This window comes from Mus musculus, chromosome 5 (assembly GCF_000001635.26).
Source record: "Mus musculus strain C57BL/6J chromosome 5, GRCm38.p6 C57BL/6J".
In the NCBI taxonomy this organism is placed as follows: domain Eukaryota; kingdom Metazoa; phylum Chordata; class Mammalia; order Rodentia; family Muridae; genus Mus; species Mus musculus.
This window is the reverse complement of record NC_000071.6, coordinates 67952785-67978375: the sequence shown is the minus strand read 5'-3', so window position 1 is coordinate 67978375 and position 25591 is coordinate 67952785. Positions and strand designations below refer to the sequence as shown.

At 39.4% G+C, this 25591-nt stretch overlaps 1 protein-coding gene across 1 annotated transcript in view; it reads right to left on the bottom strand.

Annotated features, from left to right (window-relative positions):
* Positions 1-1305: 1305 nt before the first annotated feature.
* The window catches only part of Gm5108 (predicted gene 5108), a 35402-nt gene continuing 11116 nt past the window's right edge, over positions 1306-25591 (bottom strand). Inside the window, exons 3-4 of the mRNA NM_001256184.1 lie at positions 3193-3239; positions 1306-1531 (exon numbers count right to left, since the gene is read on the bottom strand). Coding sequence (NP_001243113.1) covers positions 1420-1531; positions 3193-3239 — 159 coding nt within the window. The 3' untranslated portion in view covers positions 1306-1419. The remainder of the gene's footprint in view (positions 1532-3192; positions 3240-25591) is intronic.

Here is a 25591-nt window from a genome sequence, read left to right as displayed (position 1 = left end):
GCTGAAAAGTGTGACTACTCAAGTAACAAAAAAGCCTATTATAACTGGTAACCCATGAAAGCCTTTAAAAAGAAATGTCAGGTGAATTCATTTCAGACCTGTGAGTCTGGAAGCTTGTTAACAATTCATTCAATGATGCCTCCAAAGAGGCAAAAGAATCATGGGAATGAGTAAACTTCATCTAAGCCCTGATATCAGAAGCAAGGTAACTATGTTGTGATGTAATGCTGATCAAAAGTGCACTGGTTTCCCTTAAATCATTCAAAATCTGTTACAATTAGTCACTTAGAGGGCCTAACAGAGTCTAGTGACAAGCTTGGTTCTGACCCCTGTTACTGGCCCTAACATGGATTCTGTGGATAAGTTGGGAGCTTACAATAGGAGGATCATGTCTGCTGAATGGACCGAGTCCTTCTTTCATTACTGTATGCTCCCAGCATCAAAACCCACTTTTTCAAGTCAGGGCTGAGTAATTGAGACATCTTTGTAAGTATCCTCTATTTCCTTTTCTAGGGCATCAAGGTTTAATACACACATGAGAAACACTTTCTCATCACACCATTCATCAACATGGATATAAACTCATCACACCCTTGCCATCAGCATGCCAGGGTGTAGAGCTGCTGCAGTATTCCTGAGCAGGAGGGGACAAGGGACAAGCCAGGCCTCTTACCTGGGCTGTAAGAATGGCAAATCAAAGCACACTGTTCCAATCATTCCATAAAAATGTAGCTGTGGTGTCCAAGAGGTAGGTGTGTCTGCATAAACAGTATGTTGTGTTATACATGTATACTTATGTGCAGAATCCTTTTAGCCAGCAAATATGCATAATCTCACCAGGGCTATTGAAAGGCTTTTGAAAAGGTTAAGTTTAAAAGGACTCACACACTAATGTGCACTAAACAATCAAGTCACACTTGATTTTTTTGTGTCTGCTCTAATGCATGCTTTCTTTTTCTTATTCCTCCTGTATTTTCTTTTTTCTCATTTGTGTTGGTACTTTACTTTCTGTCTCTTCTTGTTCCTTTTGTACTGTTAGCATCAGAGGAAAGTGTCTGTGTGGAGATAAACTGTACAACACAGCTCTCATTTCCCTGCACTGACTCTGGGCTCCACCCTGACCCTTCCTCGTTCACTGTGACCTAAGAACTCTTACCAACAGGGGCAGCCAAAGTAGATGGAAGGAAAATCAGTGTCTGTGTGTGATCACCATGAAAACTAAAGAAAGGAATCAAATTATTTGCAGTACACTGAGAGATGAAAAAGCAATACAATAAATCTACCTGCCAAGATCAAACAAAACTTCCGATAATTCATTTATTTCTTCCTTCCCTTTTCATCAGAAAATGCTCAGCATCACCCCACCACCACCACCACCACCCATTCAGACAGATACAGCTGTCATGAGGTAATGGATACTCATGCTGTCTTGTCCAGAAGACACCATTTTGCAGCACTCCTCGGTGTTCTTTGGCTCATACAGTGTTCCATCCTCTCTTCCATGATACTCCTTTCTGAGAGAGAAATGCAGCTAGAGGGAGAGTGAGAACAAAATAATCATTGTTTGTTTTCTTTCCTCTGCCAACCAATAGCCTTTCTCAGGACTCTACCTTCAGCTTCTGGAAACTCTAACAAAAGCTGGTCTGGAAAGCAAGACCAGGGCTGGAATCGGATAAAACATTTCCTTTGAATCTAGAAAACAGCACTCAAGAAGGGAATCCAGTTCAAATTTAGGCATCCCTAGTAGCTCAAGCCAATGCAAAGGTCAGCTGACCCCATCAGAATCAGATCAACTGCCTGTCTATAAGATTTCTCCAAAATTATAAATAAATAATCAATTAAAGAACCAAAGATGAAGGAAAAGCAGTCATCATTTCAGGATAGGCAAGTACATGGAACCATGGAATATTCTATGGCTTAAGGACACTTCCACTCCAATCAAGTCAGACCTGGGTCTTTAACACAACAGCCAGGAATTCTGGGTTTTAACAGTTCTATAGGGACCTCATCAAACAATTCCCTTTTCTATTTATGAATTCAGTTTAGTAGCTGTGTAAGTTTGCTCAGTGGGAATTCTGGCTCAGATTTGTTGCTCAAGGCTCTCCAGTTTGAATTTGGCTAGTCCTCTTTTTTCATATCTCCACTGGAAATAATGAGAGGAGATTCATTAGAGGTTGGACTATTATTCAAGCACAGCAAGGGAACCAGTGAAGGGTGCTATGGTGATGGATGATGGGGATCTAGTGGGGAAGCTAAATGGGAGAAGCCATCTGAGAGGTTTGGCACACATCGGATTCAATAAATGCTATTTGCCGTCACTGCCATCACCAATAACATTATTAGTCTCTCTGTTGCAGAAAGGAAAACATCTTTCTCCCAAGTGAAAGCCAAAATGCTATACACACCAGAGATCTTAAATGAATGTGTTATTCCATCCCCTTTATCTTCAAACTTCTTCATTCAGTGTTTCATTTTCTAGCAGCATTTAATGGTACTTTTCTATCTGCCTTATCTTACAAAAGTCCCTCTGATTTCACATCTTCTAGTTAATTGCCTTTTCCCTCCTTCGTTGATTAAAAAAAAATCTTTCCATAATTTTCTACATGACTGATTTTCCAATTTCCATTCCCATTTCAACCCACACCATGACCATGATGACTTCGGCCCCTACTGCTTCCACTGAAAGTTCTCTGCCTCCAGCCAAGCATCAGTTACTTCAGTTTCGCCCATGCTACTGAATACTTTCCTATGTACAGCAAAAACTTTAGGCACATTTAATTTCACTTGCCGTTCTCTTCTTGAAACATGCCATCCTCACCCCACCCTTACTTCTCACAACATGTTCCCTTTGCTTTGAAAAGATGCACCATCCCAGGCCTCCTGCATTCTCATTCCTGTTCTTTCCACCAATGATCAAATCCAAACGTTGAACTGATTCTTTCATTTATTTCTTCAAATCAGAAAATGGCTAACACCTCCTGCCCAGTTCCAGCAACCACAGCTATTATAGTTCACAGGTACACTAGCCCTGTAAGGTCCAGAAGACATTATTTTACAGTACTCCTTCCTATCCTCCAGTTCTTACAATCTTTCTATCCTTTCTTCTAAGATGATTCCCTGGGAAAGACAGACAGACAGACAGACAGACAGACAGACAGACAGACAGATACCGAGAGAGAACAAAATGATTACCTGTCTTTTTCTTGGATCAGTGCCAGCCTCGTTCTGATATTCTCTGGCTTTAAAACAAAATACAGACAAAACTTATCCCCTAAACTTACATTCCTTTTACAGAAGCCAGCTCCAAAGATTTCTGTATGGAACTAGCATCTCTTTTTCAATGTACATCTTTTTCTCTAGTCCCTTCTGTCAAGGTCAATCCTGCTTTTCATCTTGCCCAAGGGCAGGAGTCACTTTTGGGTCTTTGTGTATACAACTCAGAAGCATTTGCATGGCCAGCTACTGCCTCCTTAAAATGCTTTCCACCTTCAGATCCAAGTCAGCATTCTTCTGATGTGTCCCCTTCCTGGGGTTTTCTTTCTGTTTCTTCTCTTTGCCTTCTTTTAGATGCCCACATCCTCCCATTTCTTAGGGTTTCATGTTACCAGTTTTCTGTAATTTCTCTACTATATCCTCCTTAGATTATGTAATTTATTCACATTGATTTAAATAGTGTGTGTGGGGGGGTGTTCAACTGAATGAGTCTATATTTATGTACCAATAACTTGTCTGACAACCTTAGCTGGATGTTTAATTCACATCACATATCAAACTTCTGTTTCTTCACTTGCTCACTCTTTCTTGCCTCTGTCTGGTCCTATCATCCCTTTATGAATTCTACAACCTATAAGTCACTGTCCCTTTTTCCTTCCTTCATGTCTTTCTTTTTTTTATTTTTCCCATATCCACTGCAGTAGCAGTTGTGGGGTCCAGCTGCTCAGTATGCATCCCAGTTGTGTCCCTTTGTCAGCAGCGTGACTGCCAACAGAGCCCCATTCATGTTCCACTTTGGCCGTCACATAATCTCCTGCATGAGGCCTCAGTTTCTCCACTCACCTGTCCGTAATCTAATTTATACACAGCTGTCTACATGTTTTATTTTTTATTTGATCTTGACATTTTCCTGGAATGCTAGGAATACAGGACCATCAGAAAGAACAATGATTTCTTGATATGGGTCTTCTGGAAGTGAAAGTGTTGTTACTCTTGGGGGAGGGGGGAGGATCATAAAAATTTAAGGAAACTTTGCAAGGGTAGATGGTAAGACTGCAACTTGGGTGAATATGTTTCTTGTAGCCCTTTTACCAAGCTCCTTGTCTGTGTCCAAGGTGCTGAAAGAGCTGGCTCCTGCTACTTCCTACTTCATTCCTCCTTTCCTTCCCATCTCCTTGTTTAGCACACAATGACCATATCCCTCTTCTCAAAGACTAGGCCTTTAGACTGGCTCTTCCATCTGCTAGAATACTCTGCTTTCAGCTGGTATTCTAGTATCACCTTAAATGTCACTCTCACACCATGGATTCTCTTAGTAATTTAAACTGCAGCCCCTCCCAGTTACTTCTCCACCACTCCACCCTGTTTAATTATCCCATTGTCCTTCAAGTTTTATTACAATTTCATACTTTACTCATTTGAGCCTACTCTTTAATAATGAGATAACTTTATCTTCTTTATTATAGTATCCCTTAAGTCTATAAAAGTGCCTAACACATATCAAATTCTCAATAAGCCTTGATATATTATTAAAACAATAAAAACGATACAATTAAGAGAATATTTTAATGTCACCTCTGTTGGATAGCCATATGTGCTATTCTTTCATTATCTGCTAAGGGTTTTTACTGATGACCATAGCCAGGCTATCCATTGTTATAAACATTTGTCATTGAGACTTTACTAAAAATACTCTGAACTACCTCAATTTCTCTATGTGTGTGAATGGACACACACCCTCTTACAATCATAAAGCCCTCTAAATATGTAGTGACTTTGGCAACCCTTGAAGAATGGTAGTGGAATGAAAGGGAAGACCCCAATATTTGCAACAGAGAATGATTAGGTAAAGTGAAGCATACAAGTTGCACATGCCATTTAACCTTTTCACTCACATCTCAAAGTCTATTATCCTTTAAAACAGCACACTGAATTTATTTGACAACAGCTAGTGGCTGTTCTGACCACTATTTTATAGTCTTCATACCTAAATGAAACAAAACAGAGTAGGCAAGCTTCAGACAGATTTTTACATATAATTTAATGGCTGATTACTGTGACATCTACTTACTGATATTATAATTATGGTAGCTTACTAGATGTATTTGAATTAATGGGTTCAACCTCCTAAAATTTGCGAAAACTTTGAAGTATCAGCTTTTCTTTCATCAAAATGTCATGAGCACCATGAACAACACAGAACACGTTGTACCCTCTCTCAAGTAAAAGAAAAAGCATATCACTTCCTAATGCAGTATGAAAATATTGTTTTCCTTTAAGGTTTTATTTGGCATGAGTGGACTACAAATCCCAACAGAACTATGAATATTGGGAACGTGCCCAAATGAGGAAGCACTTGCCTGAGTCTAATAGTCCCAGAGCATAGCCAAGTCAGCATATTCCAAAACAGAAAGCACAGTCATGGTCTCCCAACTCCAGAATGAACAGCAAAATAAGACAGACCGCAGCATTCCTTGTCCTAGTCCTAGAAGAATACAGGTAGGAAAGTATGGGCTACAGGGCTGAACACACACAACTGCAGGATCATGAAAAACCATGAAGTCTCAAAACTGGCTAGGAGGTAGGAGGCTGATTAGGGCAAGAGAGTAGGCAAATCTAAGGGATTCTTCTGCCTTGTTCTGAGATAATCATAGCCTGATCCATCACTCTTGGAATTAGCACATCTGGTCAATTCTCCCTGCTAAGGAGAAAGTAAATGAAAATATATGTGCCATCTTTCTAAACTGGAAAACCAGTCTCTAAGTTCTCTCTCTCTGTGGTCTCCAAACTGGTGGTTTACAATTCTGCTTTCTTGATCTCTCTTTCTCTTTACTACCTTAAAAGTGCAACTCTAGGTTGCCTGGTGCCATGAAGGCAAATAAACAATAGCAGTAACTGGAGATAAAATCTTACCTTCTCATTAGCCACCAAGATGGTCATGAATTTAGCCACAGTCTTTGGTCCCTCTATACATACTACATATAGTGCAATGCCATCCAAAAATCTTTCCAAAAATTCACATGCATCTTGAGAAGAGTCGGTATTTGGTGACCAACCAAATGAATGCAGAGATATTGAGTATTAGCTATCATTACCAGAAATAGTGGCTGCAGAAAAAGCCATCACAGCCGACCATGTCATAAAATCTACAAATGCCTTTCCCACTCCATCTTCTACCATAATGAAGCAGAAGCAACATGCTACAGAAAGCTCCCTTGCCAAGGGGGATGTATTTCGACATGTCGCTTCCTCCAAGCAAAGATAAAGTTAAGCCTGTGCCATAAAGAGAAATCTTGGAAGGATGTATCATTATGTCCTTATTCTTTGTGGACTAGAATGGGAAAAGGCAATCAAGACAGCTTAACATGTCCTACCAGAAGCTATAAATGGGAATTTGTCCTCCCCTTAGGACTCCCTGCATTTCAAAATATAGAACAAATAAAACAAAGGCTAATTAATGGGAACTTTACTTTTGACAAACATTTCCTATGACTCCTCCCACCATACAACCAGATACTATCACTGATCCTAGGGTACTGAGTCCATTAACCAGGAGTTAATATTTAAGGAAATTAAAGGAAGCTCGGGAATAGAGGACCCGTCAAGTGTCTCTAAGTTTCTGAGTTTATTCTTCAGTACCAAAAAAAGGCAAAAGCCAAGAAGAAAAAAATATTTTTAGCTGATCATAGTGTACATGGCTGTAATTCCAGCACCCAAGAGGCTACGACAGGAGAATTGTAACTTGTAGTCAAGATTGTCTCATACAATGAACTCCAGGCCATCCAAGACTACTTAGTGAGTTCTTAACTCAAACAAAAACAAGGACTAGAGTGTTTGTTCAGTGTGAGTAAAGCTTTAGGGTTTAATCTAATCTGTGGTCATATATATACATGTATATGTGTATGTATATGTATATACTGTGTTCAATCCTGGGTTTTATATAAGTGTTACATATCTAATGGTATAGTTACAGAAAAAGAAAAGGGAAACCCTTTAATTAGATAGTATATGCACCTGCCTCCTGTCACACCTGGCTCACAGATGTCTCTGAAGGCCTATGGGGAAGAAGAGAGCAACCAGTAACACTGTAACATCCCAGAATGCCTGCAACTTGGTGATCTGGGAATGAGATTATGATTGCACTCCAAGAGCATGACATGAAAATCAGTGGTTTAAAGATTACTAGAGAGAGACAGACAGAAAGACAGACAGACAGACACACACACACACACACACACACACACACACACAGAGAGAGAGAGAGAGAGAGAGAGAGAGACTGAGAGACTGAGAGACTAAGAGACATAAAGACACACACAGAGAAAATGAATTGAAACCCACAAGGAAAAAAAACTTACAAAATGTTCATTTTTTTAATCTGTATCTGTGGGCTCAAAGATTAAATCAGTTAAGACCAAAAGGTCATATTTCTAAAGAAATATTATTTCTTATTTCTAAAGAATTACCTTAATACTTTGTGAAACCCATAAGTTACTACATCCAAGTCTTAAAAAATTGTACCATGACTAAACTTCCACAAAACTGAGTATAATATATATTTCAATTCTAACATGCTCTTTATTTTAGAGGCCCACTCATGAACTAATTGTAATTGTTTGGTCTAATACCCACTATTAGGTCTAATACCCTTCTAGTTCCTTGATCCTGTTTCTGATGTTCATGTTTTTATTGCCCTTTGGAGTTAATGATTAATGAAGTTATTATTACTGAGAATAATCAAAATCCAAAAACATTTAAATATTAACAACATTATAAAGTTAAGGCAAATACAAACACAAAGATAATGACTTGGGTCAGAGAGTTTAAACAAAGTAAGGAAACAAAGAAGAGATGTTCTTGGCATGAACAGATCATTAACCCCCAACATAGTTGTTCCTCCCATGAACGGTTAAGACAGACAATGTAGCAGAAAATACCCATCATTTTACCCCCTTTGCCATCCTAAGGGAAAAATGTACGCCACAGCCAAAACTCCTTAGAAGAAAGGCAGAACGTGAAATTCCACTTCACTCATCAGCTTCACTGAGTCAGTTGTCATTTTATTTATTACTTTGACTCACAATTTTATATTTGGAAAAGAAAAGGGCATTGAAGAAATTAGTAAGCTTAAAGCAAAAGTTATCTCATACCTAGTGTTTTTCAATGTCTAAATATAAATAAAAATATCTGTCAAAGCATCCTTCCAGATTTTGCTAAGACTATCATTACACACGTATTTTTAAACCCCATTAGGCAGAATACGCTTTAGAAAGCATTGAAGACTTAGATCATTGTGATTAGCATAATAATTAGGTCATTTGTCAAGAAGTGCTATGAATAATTCATTCTAATTAAGTAACTGATAGAATAATGAATCAATCCCATCAGTGCCAGAACTCAGCGAGTTATAGATGGCCATCAGTTCTGGAAAACTTCACTTCCAGTAATAACAGGATAGATTAAACTGTGACTAAGTACTTGTCTCAGGACGAGACACTCTAGTGTTGATGATCCACCCTGCTGCTGTGTTGTATGAGGAATAAGAGAAGAGAATTGACAAATTAGAGACATGAGAAGGAAACGTGTCTATCTTGTTGACACGCACTCTACACATATCTGCGTAGAGATACTTTCCTCTGAGTGAGTAACTTAGCTGAGTGAGTAACCTTGGCAAACATGTGTTTTGGATGGTATACATTATATATTGGAGCAAATTAGTGGGAGACATAGATACAGGAAACTAAAGCCCCAACTCTGATAATGCCAGAGAAAATTATTATTATTATTATTATTATTATTATTATTATTATTATCTTGTCCCACACCTCCCTGCCCATGTGTCCTTATGGGGAAGCAAAGAGCTTCCTTGTAAGGCCTGTTGGAATAGTGGGCTTCAGAACAGCCTATTATTAACTATCCTGCTGCTGATTCTGGCTTAGCCTGAAAGAAAACAGCTCAAAGGCTATGTTTATTTCCCCAGAGAGTGATAAAAGATCATTTTAAGATTTTTAATAAAAGACTGATGCTAAGAGACAGGAGACTAGCACACAAAATCCTATTTAGCTGGGAAAATGATTTATTTAAACTTCAATCAAACTGGGTCTCGTATTATTCTTGGTCAAGTGGACTCTGGACTTTGGAAAGACCAAATGGAACCTTGTTTCAATGGGAGAATAAATAACATCAAAATATTAAAAGCTGTGAGTAATTCACTCGAACCTGGGACATGTTTCTTGCACAAACAAGAAGAGATATGGGATCAATAAGCATTTGGCTCCAGTGCAGCCTACCCACTCCCCAGTTAACGCTCTTGCCAAAGGCCTAGATTCACATTGTTTCTGTTCCGATACTCAGTGTATTTGGTGTTGTGATGGTTTGTATATCCTTGGACCAGGGAGTGGCACCATCTGGAGGTGTGGCCTTGTTGGAACAGGTGTGACCTGGTTGGAATGGGTGTGTCACTGTGGCTGTGGGCATAAGACCCTCACCCTAGTTGCCTGGAAATCAGTCTTCCACTAGCAGCCTTTGGATGAAGACGTAGAACTCTCAGCTCTACCTGCGCCATGCCTGCCTGGATACTGCCATGCTCCCACCTTGATGATAATGGACTGAACCTCTAAATCTGTAAGTCAGACCCAATTAAATGTTGTTTTATTAAGACTTGCCTTGGTCATGGTTGTCTGTTCACAGTAGTAAAACCCTAACTAAGACAGGTGTACTGATGGTCTCCAACGCTTACACTTACCCATAAAACATTGAAGTAGAAAGTCTACACCATCGTACTCTATTCCAGCCAAGCTACACATATGGTTTAACTCCTTCCTCTCATCTTTCCATCCTGTCCTCCAAAAAATCAGTGGGTATAATCTTCAAGCATCTCCCATGTGGGCCACATCATGGTCCTCACCACTTCAGCTCACTTTGACCATTTATAGCTTGTTTTGGTGTAACATTGACCTTTGACACTGTTGCCCTCTGACTTCAGCACAAATCTGATCAAAACTACCTATCACACAAGATGTTTCAATACTTCCTAATTGATTTGTTTACAATTGAGGGCCTATTGTCTTCTCCAGTTTCTGCTTAATCCAATAGCATGGTTGGATTTTTTGAGGATCTCAGAACATATTAAACTCTCAAATCTTCAACTCTGTGCACATTTTCTTAGTTCAAGCAAAGGATGCATTCCAAGCCTATAAGTGCCATTTTATCACACACTTAAATAGAAACTTATACTTTATACTTTAAACTTTATACTTAAATCGAAACCCAGGATATTACCCAGGTCATATGGCAATGTTACTACCCCCTTTCCTTATTTCATTGGGGAAAATATTGTATTATATATAAGCTATATGTGTTCAATTTAGAGCAATTGAAAATTCGAGTAAGCAAAATAAGATGTGCTTAACCTACAATCCAGGAAATTTGATATATCTTTTCTCTTAGTTTCTTGTAATTTTGTCTATTAATGTTACTGAATTTTGTCCCTTGGCCAAATAGTAGAAGAGCCTCATTCTCCCAAGTCAGATCCGAGCTACAACCTGAGAATAAAGATGTCCTTAGCAGAGAGTAGAGCACAGATAGACCACATGGAGTTGGTATTCCACATGGAGGACTTTGATAAGTGGAGATGTTTTGAGACTCCATGTTTCTTTATTTACTAATAAAAATTAAGCACCATGGTAATTTTTCTTCCTTAAATTTTGAGTCTTCTTGGAACACTTGTTGTTTCTCCAATGGGGATGCAAGCTCTTTCAGTCCTTTCTCTAGCTCCTCCATTGGGGACCTTGTGCTCAATCCAATAGTTGGCTGAGAGCATCAACCTCTGTATTTGTCAGGCACTGGCAGAGCCTCTCAGGAGACAGCTATATCAGGCCGTTTCCCCTTCTAAGAAGGACTGAAGTATCCATACTTTGGTCTTCCTTCTTCTTGAGCTTCATTTGGTCTGTGAATTGTGTCTTGGTCTAGAGAAGACTCGATGCCCCAGTGTAGGGGAATACTAAAACAGGGAAGTGGGAGTGGGTGGGTTGGTGAGCAGGGGGAGGGGGAATGGGATAGGGAGTTTTTGCAGGAGAAACCAGGAAAGGGGATAACATTTGACATGTAAATAAAGAAAATATCTAATAAAAAAAGGACAAAATTAAAAAAAGAAAGAAAGAAAAATGAAAATAGATCTACCTGAAGACCCAGCTATACCACTCTTGGGAATATACCCTAAATATGCCCCACCATGCCACAGGGGCACATGTTCTACTATGTTCATAGCAGCCTTGTTTGTGATAGCCAGAAGGTGGAAACAACCCAGATGTCCCAGAACAGAAGAATGGATACAGAAAATGTTCATTTACACAACGGGATACTACTCAGCTATTAAGAATGAAGACATCCAGAGTTTTGCAGGCAAATGGATGGAACTAGAAAATATCATCCTGAATGAGGCAACTCAGACCCAAAAGGATGTGCATGAATTACAGGGATGAAAATGAAAAGGAGCCTGAGGAAAAGAAGGTCCAGCAATAGGCCCAAAATGGGATCCAGCTCAAGGGGAGGTCCCAAGGCCTCACACTATTAGTGAAGCTAGGGAGTGCTCACAAAAAAGGACCTATCATGACTGCACTCCAGAAGACACAACAAGCAGCTGAAAGAGTCAGATGCAACTATTTGCACCCAACCAATGGACAGAAGCAGCTGACCACCTGTGGTTGAATTAGGGAAAACTGAAAGAAGCTGGAGAACCAGCAGTCTCAATTAACCTGGACCCCCAAGGTCTCTCAAACACTGGACCACCAAACAGGCAGCATATACCAGCTGACATAAGCCTATCCCCCACCCCCACCCCCACACACATACAGTAGAGGACTGCCTCGTCTGTGTTCATTCAGAGATGATGCACCTAACCCTCAAGAGACTGGAGACCCCAGGGAGTTTAGAGGTCAGGTGGGGTGGGAGGTGGGGACATCCACGTGGAAACAGGGGATGGGGAGGAGGTATGAGATGTGGAACAGTTGGAGGGTGGACAGTGTGGGGGGAATAAAATATGGAGTGTATCTGGGCAGTGGTGGTGCACACCTTTAATCCCAGCACTTGGGAGGCAGAGGCAGGCAGATTTCTGAGTTTGAGACCAGCCTGGTCTACAGAGTGAGTTCCAGGACAACCAGTGCTACACAGAGAAACCCTGTCTCGAAAAAAAAAAAATATGGAGTGTCAAAATTTTATTTATTTATTTATTAAAAAAAAAAAACCTCTAGCCTGTGCAGCTTAATTCATGCTTATGTCTGTCACTGTAGTGGTCTGTTTCATGTCTCAATTTTTCAGGCTCCAGAAGAAGTTAAGGACAGTGGCCTTTGCTTACCAAAGTGTCTGTTTCTTCGGGGACTCAGAGGCTCTCTTGCAGTTAATGCTTTCTGGTGAACATTAGCTCTGAACATGAAGAGCCTCTCTCATTTAGAGCTCATTAGCATAGGGCTATGCCTGTATCTCTACCCCAAACTCCCTTGTCCCTGACCTTTAATAGTCCTCTTTTCATTGATGTATAAAAACAACTATTTGCCAACTTCTTTGCTTCCCTCTTGCTCTCTCTGAATGAGGCAACCATGGCACTTGGAGTTTCTAGGTTTGAACACCATCATAGACCATGTCTCTAGCAGTTGCCATACGTAAACTCTAAATTGGTCCTTAAAACATGTGTTATTCTTCATTCCTCAGTTCCCAGGCACCTAGTTCAACAGTGGTAGATTTTGCTAAGAAAGAACTGGGGGAATTATTGGCATATATATCTGCTATGATATGGGAAATCTTTCCTAGCAATAATTTTGCTTCTTCTCCATCCATTAATAATTATAGATATGAAAATGAACACAAACTAGGCCCAGGCTTATCAATTCTTGATAAGGAAGGTGTCTGGGTAAAAGTCAAAATTGCTTCAGGCAAAGATAATAGAACCATAATGGAGATTTGTTTATTAATTCTTTCATAGTGTTCTTAGGTTCTTGAAACAATATGTAAGTTGGTTTTCAGCAAATATCTACATATATTTGTTTTTAGTCTTTACTCCAGATTGCATGTTTATATAAGTATTCTATTCCACATTGGCTCCTTTCAGCCTATGTTTTCTATCTATTCTCTTCTCTGTCTCCCTCTGCCTCTCCCTGTCCCTCTCCCCCTCCCCCCTCTCTCACAAACACACACACACACATACACACACACACAGACAAACACACACTGCTTCAAAATTGCGTCTTATTCCATTTAATCCGCATCTCTCCTAATGATGGGTAGGCAGTTTGCCTCGATTCCTCATTACCAGAAACAATGGTACAATTAATATTTTTAGAGAGGAGAATCTCTGTAGATTGTGTAATCAATAGTATTTCTCTTGGACTACATGGAAGAAATGTACTTAGTTTTATTAAATACTGCCATCTCCAAAATCAATACACTCCAGCTACACCCCACCAGAGCCTGAGAATCTTTACCCCCCCCCCACATTCCTACCAACAATCACCATTATCCAGATAGCCTAGAGTGACAATAGCAACAGAGAAACCTCATTTCTCTTTGAGCCTCTAACTATCCGTTGTTTGAGTATTTTGACATATGACTAGTTACCTTTTAGAAATCTTTGCTCTTTAAATTATACCTTTTAAACCCTCTTAATGTTTTCCCAAATTTTGGTAAAAATGTCCCATCCCCAGTTCAACTTTCCCTTAGTTGGACTCTGAATTTGTTCATGCCTACTCCAATACTAGAAGAAAAGAGGCCACAGTGGGTGGAGTCAGAGTCGTCAGAGTCTTAGCTGACTGTATCAAATATAGCTTACTCTTTTGAAATTTTACAAAATGTGTCATAATTACAATAGCCTGAGAGAACTGTACACAAAACAGCTGAAGAGCCCAAGTTCTGTTAACTCCACAGTGAATTCACTGCTGGTTCACATCCACATGACTCCTATCTAGGCCAACTATTCCATTCACCCAGACTATTTCTCTGTTCTTGTACACCAGTAGAGCTATATCAGGTTTGCTACCATGCTATTACCCTTGAACTTAGCAATAAGATGGTATTCTCCTATTTTTATGCAATTTCCCAAACACCAATGAAAATTGCTTTTGAATCTTCTAATAACATTTTCTATTCTATTTTCAATTTAGATGTTAAACACTACCCCTTTGGCTTTCCTACCAGGGAATGAGTTCTCCTAGCCAATTACAGGTTGTCCACCAACACTGGTTGACTAAGAGCATTCAATCCATAAATACTGAGTAAAAACCACCCCAACTTAAAAGATTTCTTAAACACTAACATTGAGTTTAAACCACAGCAGAATGAACTCTGTAGTTAACGACAGAGCCTGCTGGCCCAAGAAGAGAAAGGCACTCTCAAAAACTCCTACTTTGAAAGTAAGTCCTATCCTTTCATTAAAAATTAAAAATAGGTTGGAGTCTGATGGTCAGAGTTTGATATCTGGGACCCACATAGAAGAAGAAGAAAGCTGACTCCCTCGGCTTGTCTTCTGGCTTCCACAATCACACTATAGAATGTGAAGCCATGTGTGTGTGCACCTGCACATAAATAAAATAAATAGATGTTGTTTAATTAACCAACATTGGCTAGGAGGCAGAAAATTCGTTTCATCAGGGATTTGGCCCCTGGTAGGACATTCATATTCCAGTAGATGGTCCTACACCCATGAATGTACAGGGAGCATTGTGAGGACTCAAAGGATTTTTACTTTTAAGGTCATGAAGTTGGGAGGACAAAGTAGTGGAGTGGAGAAAGGAATTTAAAGGAAGTGAGAGAACAATTGTTTAAAACATATATGTATATCTCAGTAAAAATAAAGTATAAATAACAATTACTTTACTGTATTTATATCACATCAATAGCCATTACTTGTAATAGCTATGTTCCTTTGTAATATCACAATCCATGGGTTTAGCAAATCATGTTTTATCTTCATATTTTACATTTCAGATGGGATGGTTTTGTGTGTGTGTGTGTGTGTGTGTGAGTGTGTGTGTGTGTGTGTGTGTGTGTGTGTGTGTGTGTGCGCGCACACGTGTGCATTCATGCAAACTGAGAGTCTGTTGTAATTTCCATGACTACTGTAATAGGGTTAATAGTGAATGAAGGAGTTGAGGTAGAGATGGTGAGGCATTGAGGACCTGGCTTTGTATCTTATTAATTATGACCCATACCATGATAACCAAAAAGAACCTGGACTTAACATGTGGTGAGCCACTTCTTCCTCACCAACAATCACTTACTTCAGTTCTCTAGTTCTCTATGCTGACCAAGTAGATACTGAAACTATCAACTTTACACATCTCTAGTGATAGAAAGCCTCCACAGTTTCTAAGAGTCCAAGGTTTCTACAGATTATGAAGGGACAGGCAGGAAGAAGGGACAGCGAAGAGTGTTCCCTAAATGGTAATTCCCTAACTCACATTCAGTTTTATGCTATATTGTCTACGTTACTGTTTAACTCCACCATGTACAAAGGGGTACAACATCTCATTACACATTACACAGCAATACACATGCATATATCCTCCATGGTGAGACAGAGGATGTTCTTGAAACATATAGACCATCCACTCAGTGAGTTGTGTAGGGTGTAGATCCTGACTCTGCTCTGTTCCATGCCTGGAAGACTCCTTGCTGATGTCAGCACTGTTGGTCACATGATTCACTCTGAGAAACACTTAAAGACACAACAAAGTATACCCGATTCCCAGCTTCCCTAGAGTTCACAGTCTCAAAGGACACACCCACTTCGATGCTAATGATTCATATTCAAGGTAGCAGAAAGTGAATACAGAAGAAGCTGAATACACAGGCAGCCCTCAGGTCTTACCGGATGATCAGTAGTGGGAGCCATTGCCAGCATCTCACTTCAGATACTTAAAGAAGAAATAAAAATCAGAAGGCTGAGTGAGACACCAGTCAATAGGTCACCAAATAGTTCAACATGCACTCTCAACTCTCTGGTTCTTTTCTTGCCTACTTTTGGCACACAGTTGCACAATCAGACATCTGCTTCCTGGTATCAGGGAGAGCAATAAAGACCATATGCTTCACAGATAAGCATTGAGACAATGCTAGCTTTCTCCTGTTTTCTGCAAACATATTTTTATACTAGGTGGCTTTTCAGCATGGCAGGGATGTATCCTTGCAGAAGTTAGTAAAGCTATCGAGCCTGGAAATCACAGTTGTTATGAAGTAGCCTGGCTCACCCTTATGTGTAGGTGTCTGGGTGTCAGGCTAAAGGAAAGACAAATGCACATCTGCCCACACACTCAGCAGGGAATTGCTTTGGAAAATCCCGGAGCCGTGAGACAGGTTGTTTTTCTGTATTCTCAACAAGTTAGCAATGCCAATGCTATGCTTTCAAAATGTCAGAAATGTGGAAATCCTCGCAATGAAACAAGAGGTCACAGAACTAGATGGCAAGGTCAATAGCACGCTGCATGTTCTTCAGGACACAGGACATCTGAGTTTACAAATGTCCACAATCTTGTTGATGAAGACATTTTCTCTGGATTTTACTTAGACCTGTCTTCTTATCGGGAAGGAAATTCTCTGTCTCGTCCATTGTCTGCTTCTCAAAACCATCACAGTGACTGTCTTCTGTCACAGAGAGAATGGAGTTGGGAGAATCAAAAGGACATGTGTATAAAAGACCTGTGGAAGTTGCAAAATGAGGATGCTGATTACCAATATTTATTGAACAATCTTATGTGCCTGGAATTTTCCATTGCTAATTCAGCACTCCAAACAATTCAATGAGATAGGATTATCAGGTTATAATAAGAAAATTTGAGCTAGGGAGGCTCAATACCTTGCCATTGGTTGATTACCATACTGGTTTTAACAACCCAAGCCAAGCTAATAATATTAATTTATTTTTGTGGGGTGTGTGTGTGTGTGTGTGTGTGTGTGTGTGTGTGTGCTGGCTTGTGAATGCCATGACACGTGTATTAAGTCAGAGGGCACCTCTTTGGACAGTTGGTTTTCGCCTGCCATCTTGTGGGGTCCAGAAGTCACGTAAAAGCATATTTGTTAGTTTCTCTACTTACTGAGCCATATCTATAGCCTGATTGTTAATTTTTGAGTTTCAATTACCACTATCAATTTCTTTTTTAAAAAAAAGAAAACTTGTTTTTAAAATGAAATTTATTTTAACTGACAGATAAAAAATTTTAAACTGTACATTTTAGAGGCACATCTATATGATTACAGACTAGAGTTAAGGTTAAGGGTTCACTTAGTACATTTACGTTTTACTTTTACACACGTTATATATTTAGGTGACACATACTTGTTTCCTAAATTATTTATCACTTTTATATAGAACAAACATTCTCATTCCTTTCTTTCAGCTCTCTGAAACATGAAGAATGCAATCGGTATGTATAGTGACTCTACTTAAAGCACTCTAAAATTTTGACTCTAACTACAATTTAAGATCCATCACTGTGTGCCCTATCACCACCAGCTCTTCCCAGATCCTAGTAATCGCTCTTCTATTCTCAGTTTCTATTAATAAACCTCCTTGGAGTCCACATGGTACTGTGCTCATCCTTCTGTGTCTGGCTTATTTCATTTAGTATAATGATCTCCAGTACCATCCTTGCTACCACAGAAGGCAGGGTTTCCTTCTTTGTATCTGAATAATATTCTGAGATATAGATAGATAGATAGATAGATAGATAGATAGATAGATAGATAGATAGATAGATAGATCAGATGTAGAGATCAGATAAATAGATCTGATATACAGATCAGAATATATATGTATATATCACATTTTCTTTAACAATTCATCAGGTGATGGGCATTTAAATGGTTTCCATTTCTTCACACACACACACACACACACACACACACACACACACACACACACACATCTCTTTTTTTTATATCTCAACTGTAGTTTCTCCTCTCTCTTCTCCTCCGATCTGCTCTCCCTACCTCCCATCTGCCTTATCCCAATCCACTCCTCTGTTTTTCTTCAGGAAAGGACAGGTTTCCCATGGATAGCAACCTAACATGACTTATAAAGTTGCAGTAAAGCTAGGCACCTCCCCTCATACTGGGGCTAGATGAGGTTACCCAAAAGCAGGCAACAGAGTGAGATACAGCCCATGCTCTCACTGTTAAAGAGTCCCACAAGAAGACCAAGCTCCATAATTGTAACATATATGCAGAAGGCCTAGGCCACTCCACACAGGCTTCCTGAATGGGAGGTCAGTCTCAATGACTCCCTATGACTGATTGATTCTGTGGGTTTTTCCTATAGTGTTCTTGACATCTCTGGCTCCCTGAATCCTTCCTCCCCTTTTCTCCAGGATTCCCTGAACTCCACCTAGTATTTGGCTTTGGGTTCCTACGTCCATTTCCATCAGTTGCTGGTCTTCAGCCAGCAGCTGACAATTGGCCTAGGTGCCAGTCTATGCATACAGCAGAATATCATTTAGGAACCATTTTCTATCCTAGGTCTCTGGACTATGCAGCCTCTCATTCCTGGCTCTTCAGGCAGTGTCAGGGGTGGGATCCCTGTCATGTCACAGGTCTCGAGGTGGGCCAGTCATTGTTTCTGTGCCACCTTTACCCTACTACATCTTGTGGGCAGGACACATTGTAAGTCAAAGGTTTTGTGGCTGGGTTGGTATCCCAATTCCTCCACTGGAAGTCTTATAGGAGATGGTGAGTCTAGGCTCTCCACCGTTGCTAGGAGTCATAGATTCCTGGGAGTTTCCATTGCACTAGGTTTTACCTCATATCACAGATGCTTTCCCATTCCAGTTGTCTCTCGCCCTACTCTCTGCGGTGGGTTGGCCTAATGCTGCCTGTATTCTAATGCTAATTTAGGGATCCCAAGACTGGTTGCCCCAGAGAGGAAAGAGTTCCAAGTAAGAGGCTGAGGGATCCTGTTTCTGAGTTGTTTCTAATAGGTAAATAAAAATGTGACAGCCAATAGCTGGGCAAGAAAGACATAGGAGGGGTTTTGGTTTTCTGGGCTTGGGTCAGAGGAAAAGAAAAAGGAGAGTGATCAGGAGAGAGAAGCAGAAGTTGCCACAGGCTAACTGAGCCACTTGGGCTACTCAGTCGGAGTTAAGAGCAGCCTAGATGAAACATAGTAAGTACTAAGCAATAATTCAGGGTTGTCAGTAGGGAAGTAGATTCTAACAGCACAGAAGGTAGAAGCTTCCCAGCTATTGTGCTTCTTAATCTTTATTGTAAATATAAAGGCTGTGAGTGTGCCTTTTTAATCCAGGAACTCAATGATCTAAGGTGAAGTAGAAGCCCCAAGCTGGGATTTAAATACTTTTGACAACAACTCTCACCCTCCATTCTCCCCCATCCCTCCTTGTTACTTAGCTTCCTTGGGACTATGAATTAGAGCATGGTTATCCTGTATTTCACAGCTGATATCCACATATAAGTGAGTATATACCATGTTTGTCTTTCTGGGTCTGGGTTACCTTACTCAGGATGTTTTTGTTTTGTTTTGTTTTGTTTTTCTAGTTCCGTTTATTGTTGATAGTGCCACAATGAACATGATCATGTAGACATTACTTCAGCAGACCTATTTCTATTCCACCTGGCACTCCTTCCTCAGAAGTGGGCTTGCTAGGTCATATAATGGCTCCATTTTTTTTTTTTTAGGAAATACCATAATGTTTTCTGTAATCACAATGTTTCAGGGTTTCTGTATCTTCAAGTTCTTTCCAGGGTTTGTCCTCTGGGCTTTTGGTGCACACCTGCACTTTCACTAAAGTGTGGTGAGGTCACATTGCAGTTTTGATTTGCTCTTCTCAAATTAATGGCACTCAGAACTCTTTCCTATCTCACTAGGCCACCTGACTGACTTTTTGTGAGAAATTCATATTCTAATATGTTGCCCATCTTTTGATATATTTATGTTTGTTGGCTGTTTATTCTGTAGTTGTGTTTGGAGTTCAATATCATTTTGCATTCTAATCATTAGCCTCTTGCTAGGTCTATAATTTGAAAATATTTGCCCCGTTCTTTAAATTCCTCTTCACTCTGCCAAATTGTTCCCATCACTGTGAAGAAACTCTTGTTGTTTAATGAGATCCTTTAGTCCATTTTTTGCCCATTCCATGGCCATTTTCCCTGAATTTTCTTCTAATAGGTTTACAATTTCATGTCTTACCCTAGTCCTTTTCAAATCAAACTAGTGGGAAGTAGCGATCTAGCTACAATATCTGCATGTGGACACTTAGTTTTGCCACTTCATGGATTTAAAAGGCAATCCCTAAAGCTCTGCAGTTTCCTCTTGAGGAGTCAATCTCATTAATTAAGAATATTCATATTAAAGTGGCAAAATGGGCTATGGGTATAATTCAATGATAGAATAGTTGCAGAGCATGCACAAGGCTCTGGGCTCAACACCAAGCATTGAAAAGAGAAATGAATAAATGGATAGGTAGATAGATAGATAGATAGATAGATAGATAGATAGATAGATAGATAGATAGATAGATAGAACACAGAACATTTAGAAGAGTCTAAAAACTGACTTTCCATTCCTCTATGCTAACATTAGAAGGGGGAAGGTCATAATCAGAAGAGTTAGAAGAAATACTGTAACTCTTTAAAGAGAATTTCCTCCCCATTTGTCTGACCATTCTCACCTTGAGATATGCTTTTTCCTTGTCTCATGTGTCTCTTCCTATTTCAAGATGTGGTTTCTAACCTGCAAATTTGTTAAATCTTCACAACTTGCTGATACATTTCCTGTCTACTTGTTACCATAGATATATCTCTGTGATTAAAGAAACAGTCCCAGAGAGCTTTGGCTCATACAATAAACCAGTAAATCACATTGGCTCTATACATATTAAGATACACATTGCTTCTCTTCAGCAACCTGCAGTTATATTAATCCATGTTGCCTATAAGTTGAGTTCCTATGATTTCTGCCTTCTGAAACTAAATATGAAAATTATTCCTCAAGTGATAAATCTCCACAAAAGTCACCAGTCTAAAGTAAAATAGTCACTTGGGAAATTATATTACAAAAATCCACATCTATAAAGTCACTCTCATATAACACAAAGTCACAAAGAATATCATAAATATGTAAGGAAATTTTCCTCTACAGGACTTAAACATTCTTTTTTCTGGCTAAAGGGTTTTACTGTTATTCTTAAGTGAAGTTTTTGATATAATTATATATTTGCATACAACTTTAAGAAACTAAAATGGAGAAGTTCTGGCTACTTTCACCTAATACTCTGTCTCAGTTAGGGTTTACTGCTGTGAGCAGACACCATGACCAAGGCAACTCTCCTAAAGGATAATACTAATTGGGGCTGGCTTACAGGTACAGAGGTTCAGTTCATGATAAGTGCTGGAGCATGGCAGCATTCAGGCAGGCAGGGTATAGAAAGAGCTAAGAGTTCTACATCTTCATCTGAAGGCAGCTAGAAAAAGACTGACTTCCAGGATGAGGGTCTTAAAGCCCATGCCTACAGTGGCATCCTTCCTTCAATAAAGCAACACCTATTGCAACAAGTACACACCCAGTCACCCCTCTCATAATCCTTCCGTTATCCTCTAAATGGGTGGGTGCCTCCTTGGTATCCCCCCATCCTTGTTACATCAAGTCTCTTCAAGGATGGGTGCATCCTTTCCCACTCAGGCTAGACAAGGCTGCCCAGCTAGAAAAACATATCCCACATACAGGCAACAGCAGAATGATAGGGACATCAAACCACGCACAAGACTTTTGACTCCAAATTTATCCTGTCTACAAGAAATTCAGGCATGGAAGATGGAGTAGACTGAGGGAATAACCAACCAATAACTGTCCCAAACTGACACCCATCCCATGGGCAAGTACCAATCCCTGGCACTATTAATGCTGTTCTATTATGCTTGCAGATAGCTAGCATGGCTGTCCTCTGAAAGTCTCCACCCAGTAGCTGATCCAGACATATGCAGACACCCACAGTCAAACAGTGGATGGACCTTGAGGACTCTTATGGAAGAATAGGAGGAAGCATTACAGGCCTCAAAGGGGACAAGAACTCTACAGGAAGACCAACAGAATCAACTAACCTGGACCTCTGGGGCTCTCAGAGACTGAACCACCAACCAAAGGACATACAGGGCTGGACCTAGGCTTCCCCAGCTGTTGATTTAAGCATTCTTCTTCCTTTGATACATAAAACAATGCTGCAAAGATGCAGTGCATAATGGTTAAATCCCACCGACTGCAGACTGCAGGTAAGGCAGCAGAACTTTGCTTGCTTAAATGTAAAACATCCACTGTCCTCTGCTAGCAGGGTGTGGTGGTCCAGGAGCTCATGGACTTGTCTGTGCTCATCATGGACTTCAAGGAGGGAGAAGCACTCCAGAAGGCCGACCAATAACCAGAACAGTTTCCACTTCTTCTCATTTCCAAAAAGGAATATGTACTCGTCTGCTTCTTGAGAACGTGACTTTCTCACACCCTCTTGACACCTTTCTGTTTATGCAAATGAAAAGGAAAAAGAACAAACTGCTCTGAGTCGTGAACGTCACGCTTTCAGAAAAAGAGGTTTCAAGAATAAGCCCACAATACATACAGGAGGGCGGGAGGAAAGCCAGAGTGGGCCAAGCTTTTGTTAAAACTGCTGTCAGTCACCCTAGGCATGGCAAGACAAAAGAGACAAAATATAATACAAATACATCACTCAGGGGAAAATTACTTAGGGCTAATGACATTTTTTTAATTCCCTGTCATTAGCATATAAACAAAAATTATCTAGAGAGGTAGCTCAGCAGTCACGCTCTTAGCTGTAAGACCAAATGTGTATGTAAAGAACACTTGCTAGAGCTAAAGTAGTCTTTCATTCCACAGGTTTGTAGTTAGGGGTTTGGAGTATTGTGGGTTAATTAATTTTATGTTAGGGTTTTTTGCTTGTTTGGTTGGTTGTTTGGTTTTTATTTTGTTTTGCTTGCATTTGGTTTTTGTTTTGAGAGTTTATTGCTGCTGTTGTTAATTTGTTAGTCTGTTTGTCTTTTAAAATATTTTAGCAGGGTCCATTAAACACATACTGAGTTTAAATCAGTATTTGGTTCTGAAGTTCCAAGCTGGAAAACCACCTTATAAAATATCACAGCATTCTTTGAGTAGTATTAGTACACTAACCATGTTGAATGTGCTCAAGCAAAACCATAAAACACCAAATGTTATCCCAGGTAAGATACTAGCACAAGGTGCATTTATATGCTAAATCCTGATAAAATACATAAAGACAACTGGTCAAATGATTTGAGGATTAGTTGATGATCTACAGGTTTTCATCCAATTACAAGTTTTAAACCATCATATTTTAAAATTGGAAAATGAAAGAGGAGGTATGAAATGGCCTCTGTGCTTCTAGTTCTCAGAGGTATTCATGGTCATGTTTAAAGACCTTCTATATTTGAGATAGCAAAGTGCTCCTGGTGTGTGTGTGTGTGTGTGTGTGTGTGTGTGTGTGTGTGTGTGTGTGTGTGTCTGAGAGACAGAGACAGAAAGACACAGAAAGACAGATAGACAGAGACAGAAACAGACTAAAACAGAGAGACAGAGACAGAATATAAAACTTGGGAGCATTAATTCCACTTGAGAAGTTAGCCTGAGTACACTGTAATTTATGAAAGTAAAAAACAACAACAACAACAACAACAACAATCATTTTCTTTTACAGATAATGGCTTCTTCTAGGCTCTGCTGGTCTAATTAAATGCAATTTTGACTTTCTGAAGCTCAGATTGCCATAGCTGGGCCAGAGGGAGCTCTTTTTAAGTTGGATCCTGAGTCCTGTCAACACCACATCAGAACGTTTCAGACTGTACTCGTTTTTTTTGGCAACAACAGTTTCTATCCAAATCTTGAAATATCTTTTCCCCAAGACATAGAATCAGCTCTTCCTAAAAGCCCCGACGTTTTTAATTGGATTTTCCTATTGCCTTATGATCTTCCTACTGGAAGTTATAGTCTTTCACAAAATGGTAATTAGACCTCTTTATTTATATGCTCATTTGATTTTTAAAATTTTTCATACATTAAAATGAATATAAAAGATAGAATATTCTGAGTGATTTGTTATATTTTTACTCTGTCTAATTTTATGCACAGTTTTCCAACCCTAAGATCCTATTTTAGATCAAGGGTTCTCTCTATTCCCAAGCAACCTCAGAACCAGCCTAGTTTTACATATCTGTATTCTTAGGAGTTGCTCTTATCTTTAATCAGTTTTATAATTACTTTTTATTTAAAGTAAAATAAAAAATGTTTACAGACAGCTACTTGGCAGATTCTAAGAAATGTGCTCTATCCCTCTATGCATATAGACATAACTGTCAGTCTTTTGTAGTTTATTTTAAAAATAATTAATAATTATATCTGCAAATAATAAAAAAACACTTAAAACTGTAAAGCAGGTAGATGAGGTGGTGCACACCCATAATTCTAGAACTCAAGAGCCTTAAGCAAGATGATCATGTGTTTAAGGCTATCCTGGACTACAGAATGAGACTGTCTAAAAATAGATGGCAAGTGGGTGAGAAGATACATCTGAAGTATTTTAAGTCTTTAATTCTAATAAACCAAGACTTGGGTGTATGCATAAAACCCCATCATTTAAGCTCAGTGTCTAAGCCTTCACAAAGGAATCATTGCTTGGTCTCTTTGACATTATAGCCAATGGGACCCTACAGAGCTAGATCAATGGTATGGCTATTCACATACAGGAGAAAGGACGCCCTATTGATGCAGTAGCAATACTCAAGTTAGTGGTACCCAATTTTTAGAGAAAATTATACTGATTATCTTGTCAAGGAACCCCAAGTTATAAAGGGGTTCTCTATGATTATGACTGTATTATGTGATTTTCAGAACTCAATACCCAAGCCATCTGAACATGGGACTTTCAAAAAGTAATTGAGGAGTAAGTTTCTTTCTCTGCCTGGAGCCTATTTAAGAGATTTGTGAACAACTGCTTGAAGCACAGACATGTGAATGATTATAGCCTGTATTTAGCTTTGCCAAAACCAAGCTCCACTTAAAATAAAACATTCTTCGCCATTCCTTTTCATTTTCTACAGATGAAAATCCAAAATCCTAAACAGGGAACAGTAATTAGTCCCACACTACTGCTTCTGAGTCCTATGTTCATGATCCTGGGAAAAAGACAGTGAAGAAATAAGATCGACATTAAAAAGTAGACAGCATCTAATCTAAAGCAGTAAGACAAGAAAAGGAGATAAAATGGATACAAATAAGAAAGGAAGAGGGAAGTGAATCCTGATTTGCAAGATATGAGTCTACACATTAAAAATCCTAAAGACTTCACCAGAAAAACTAACACGG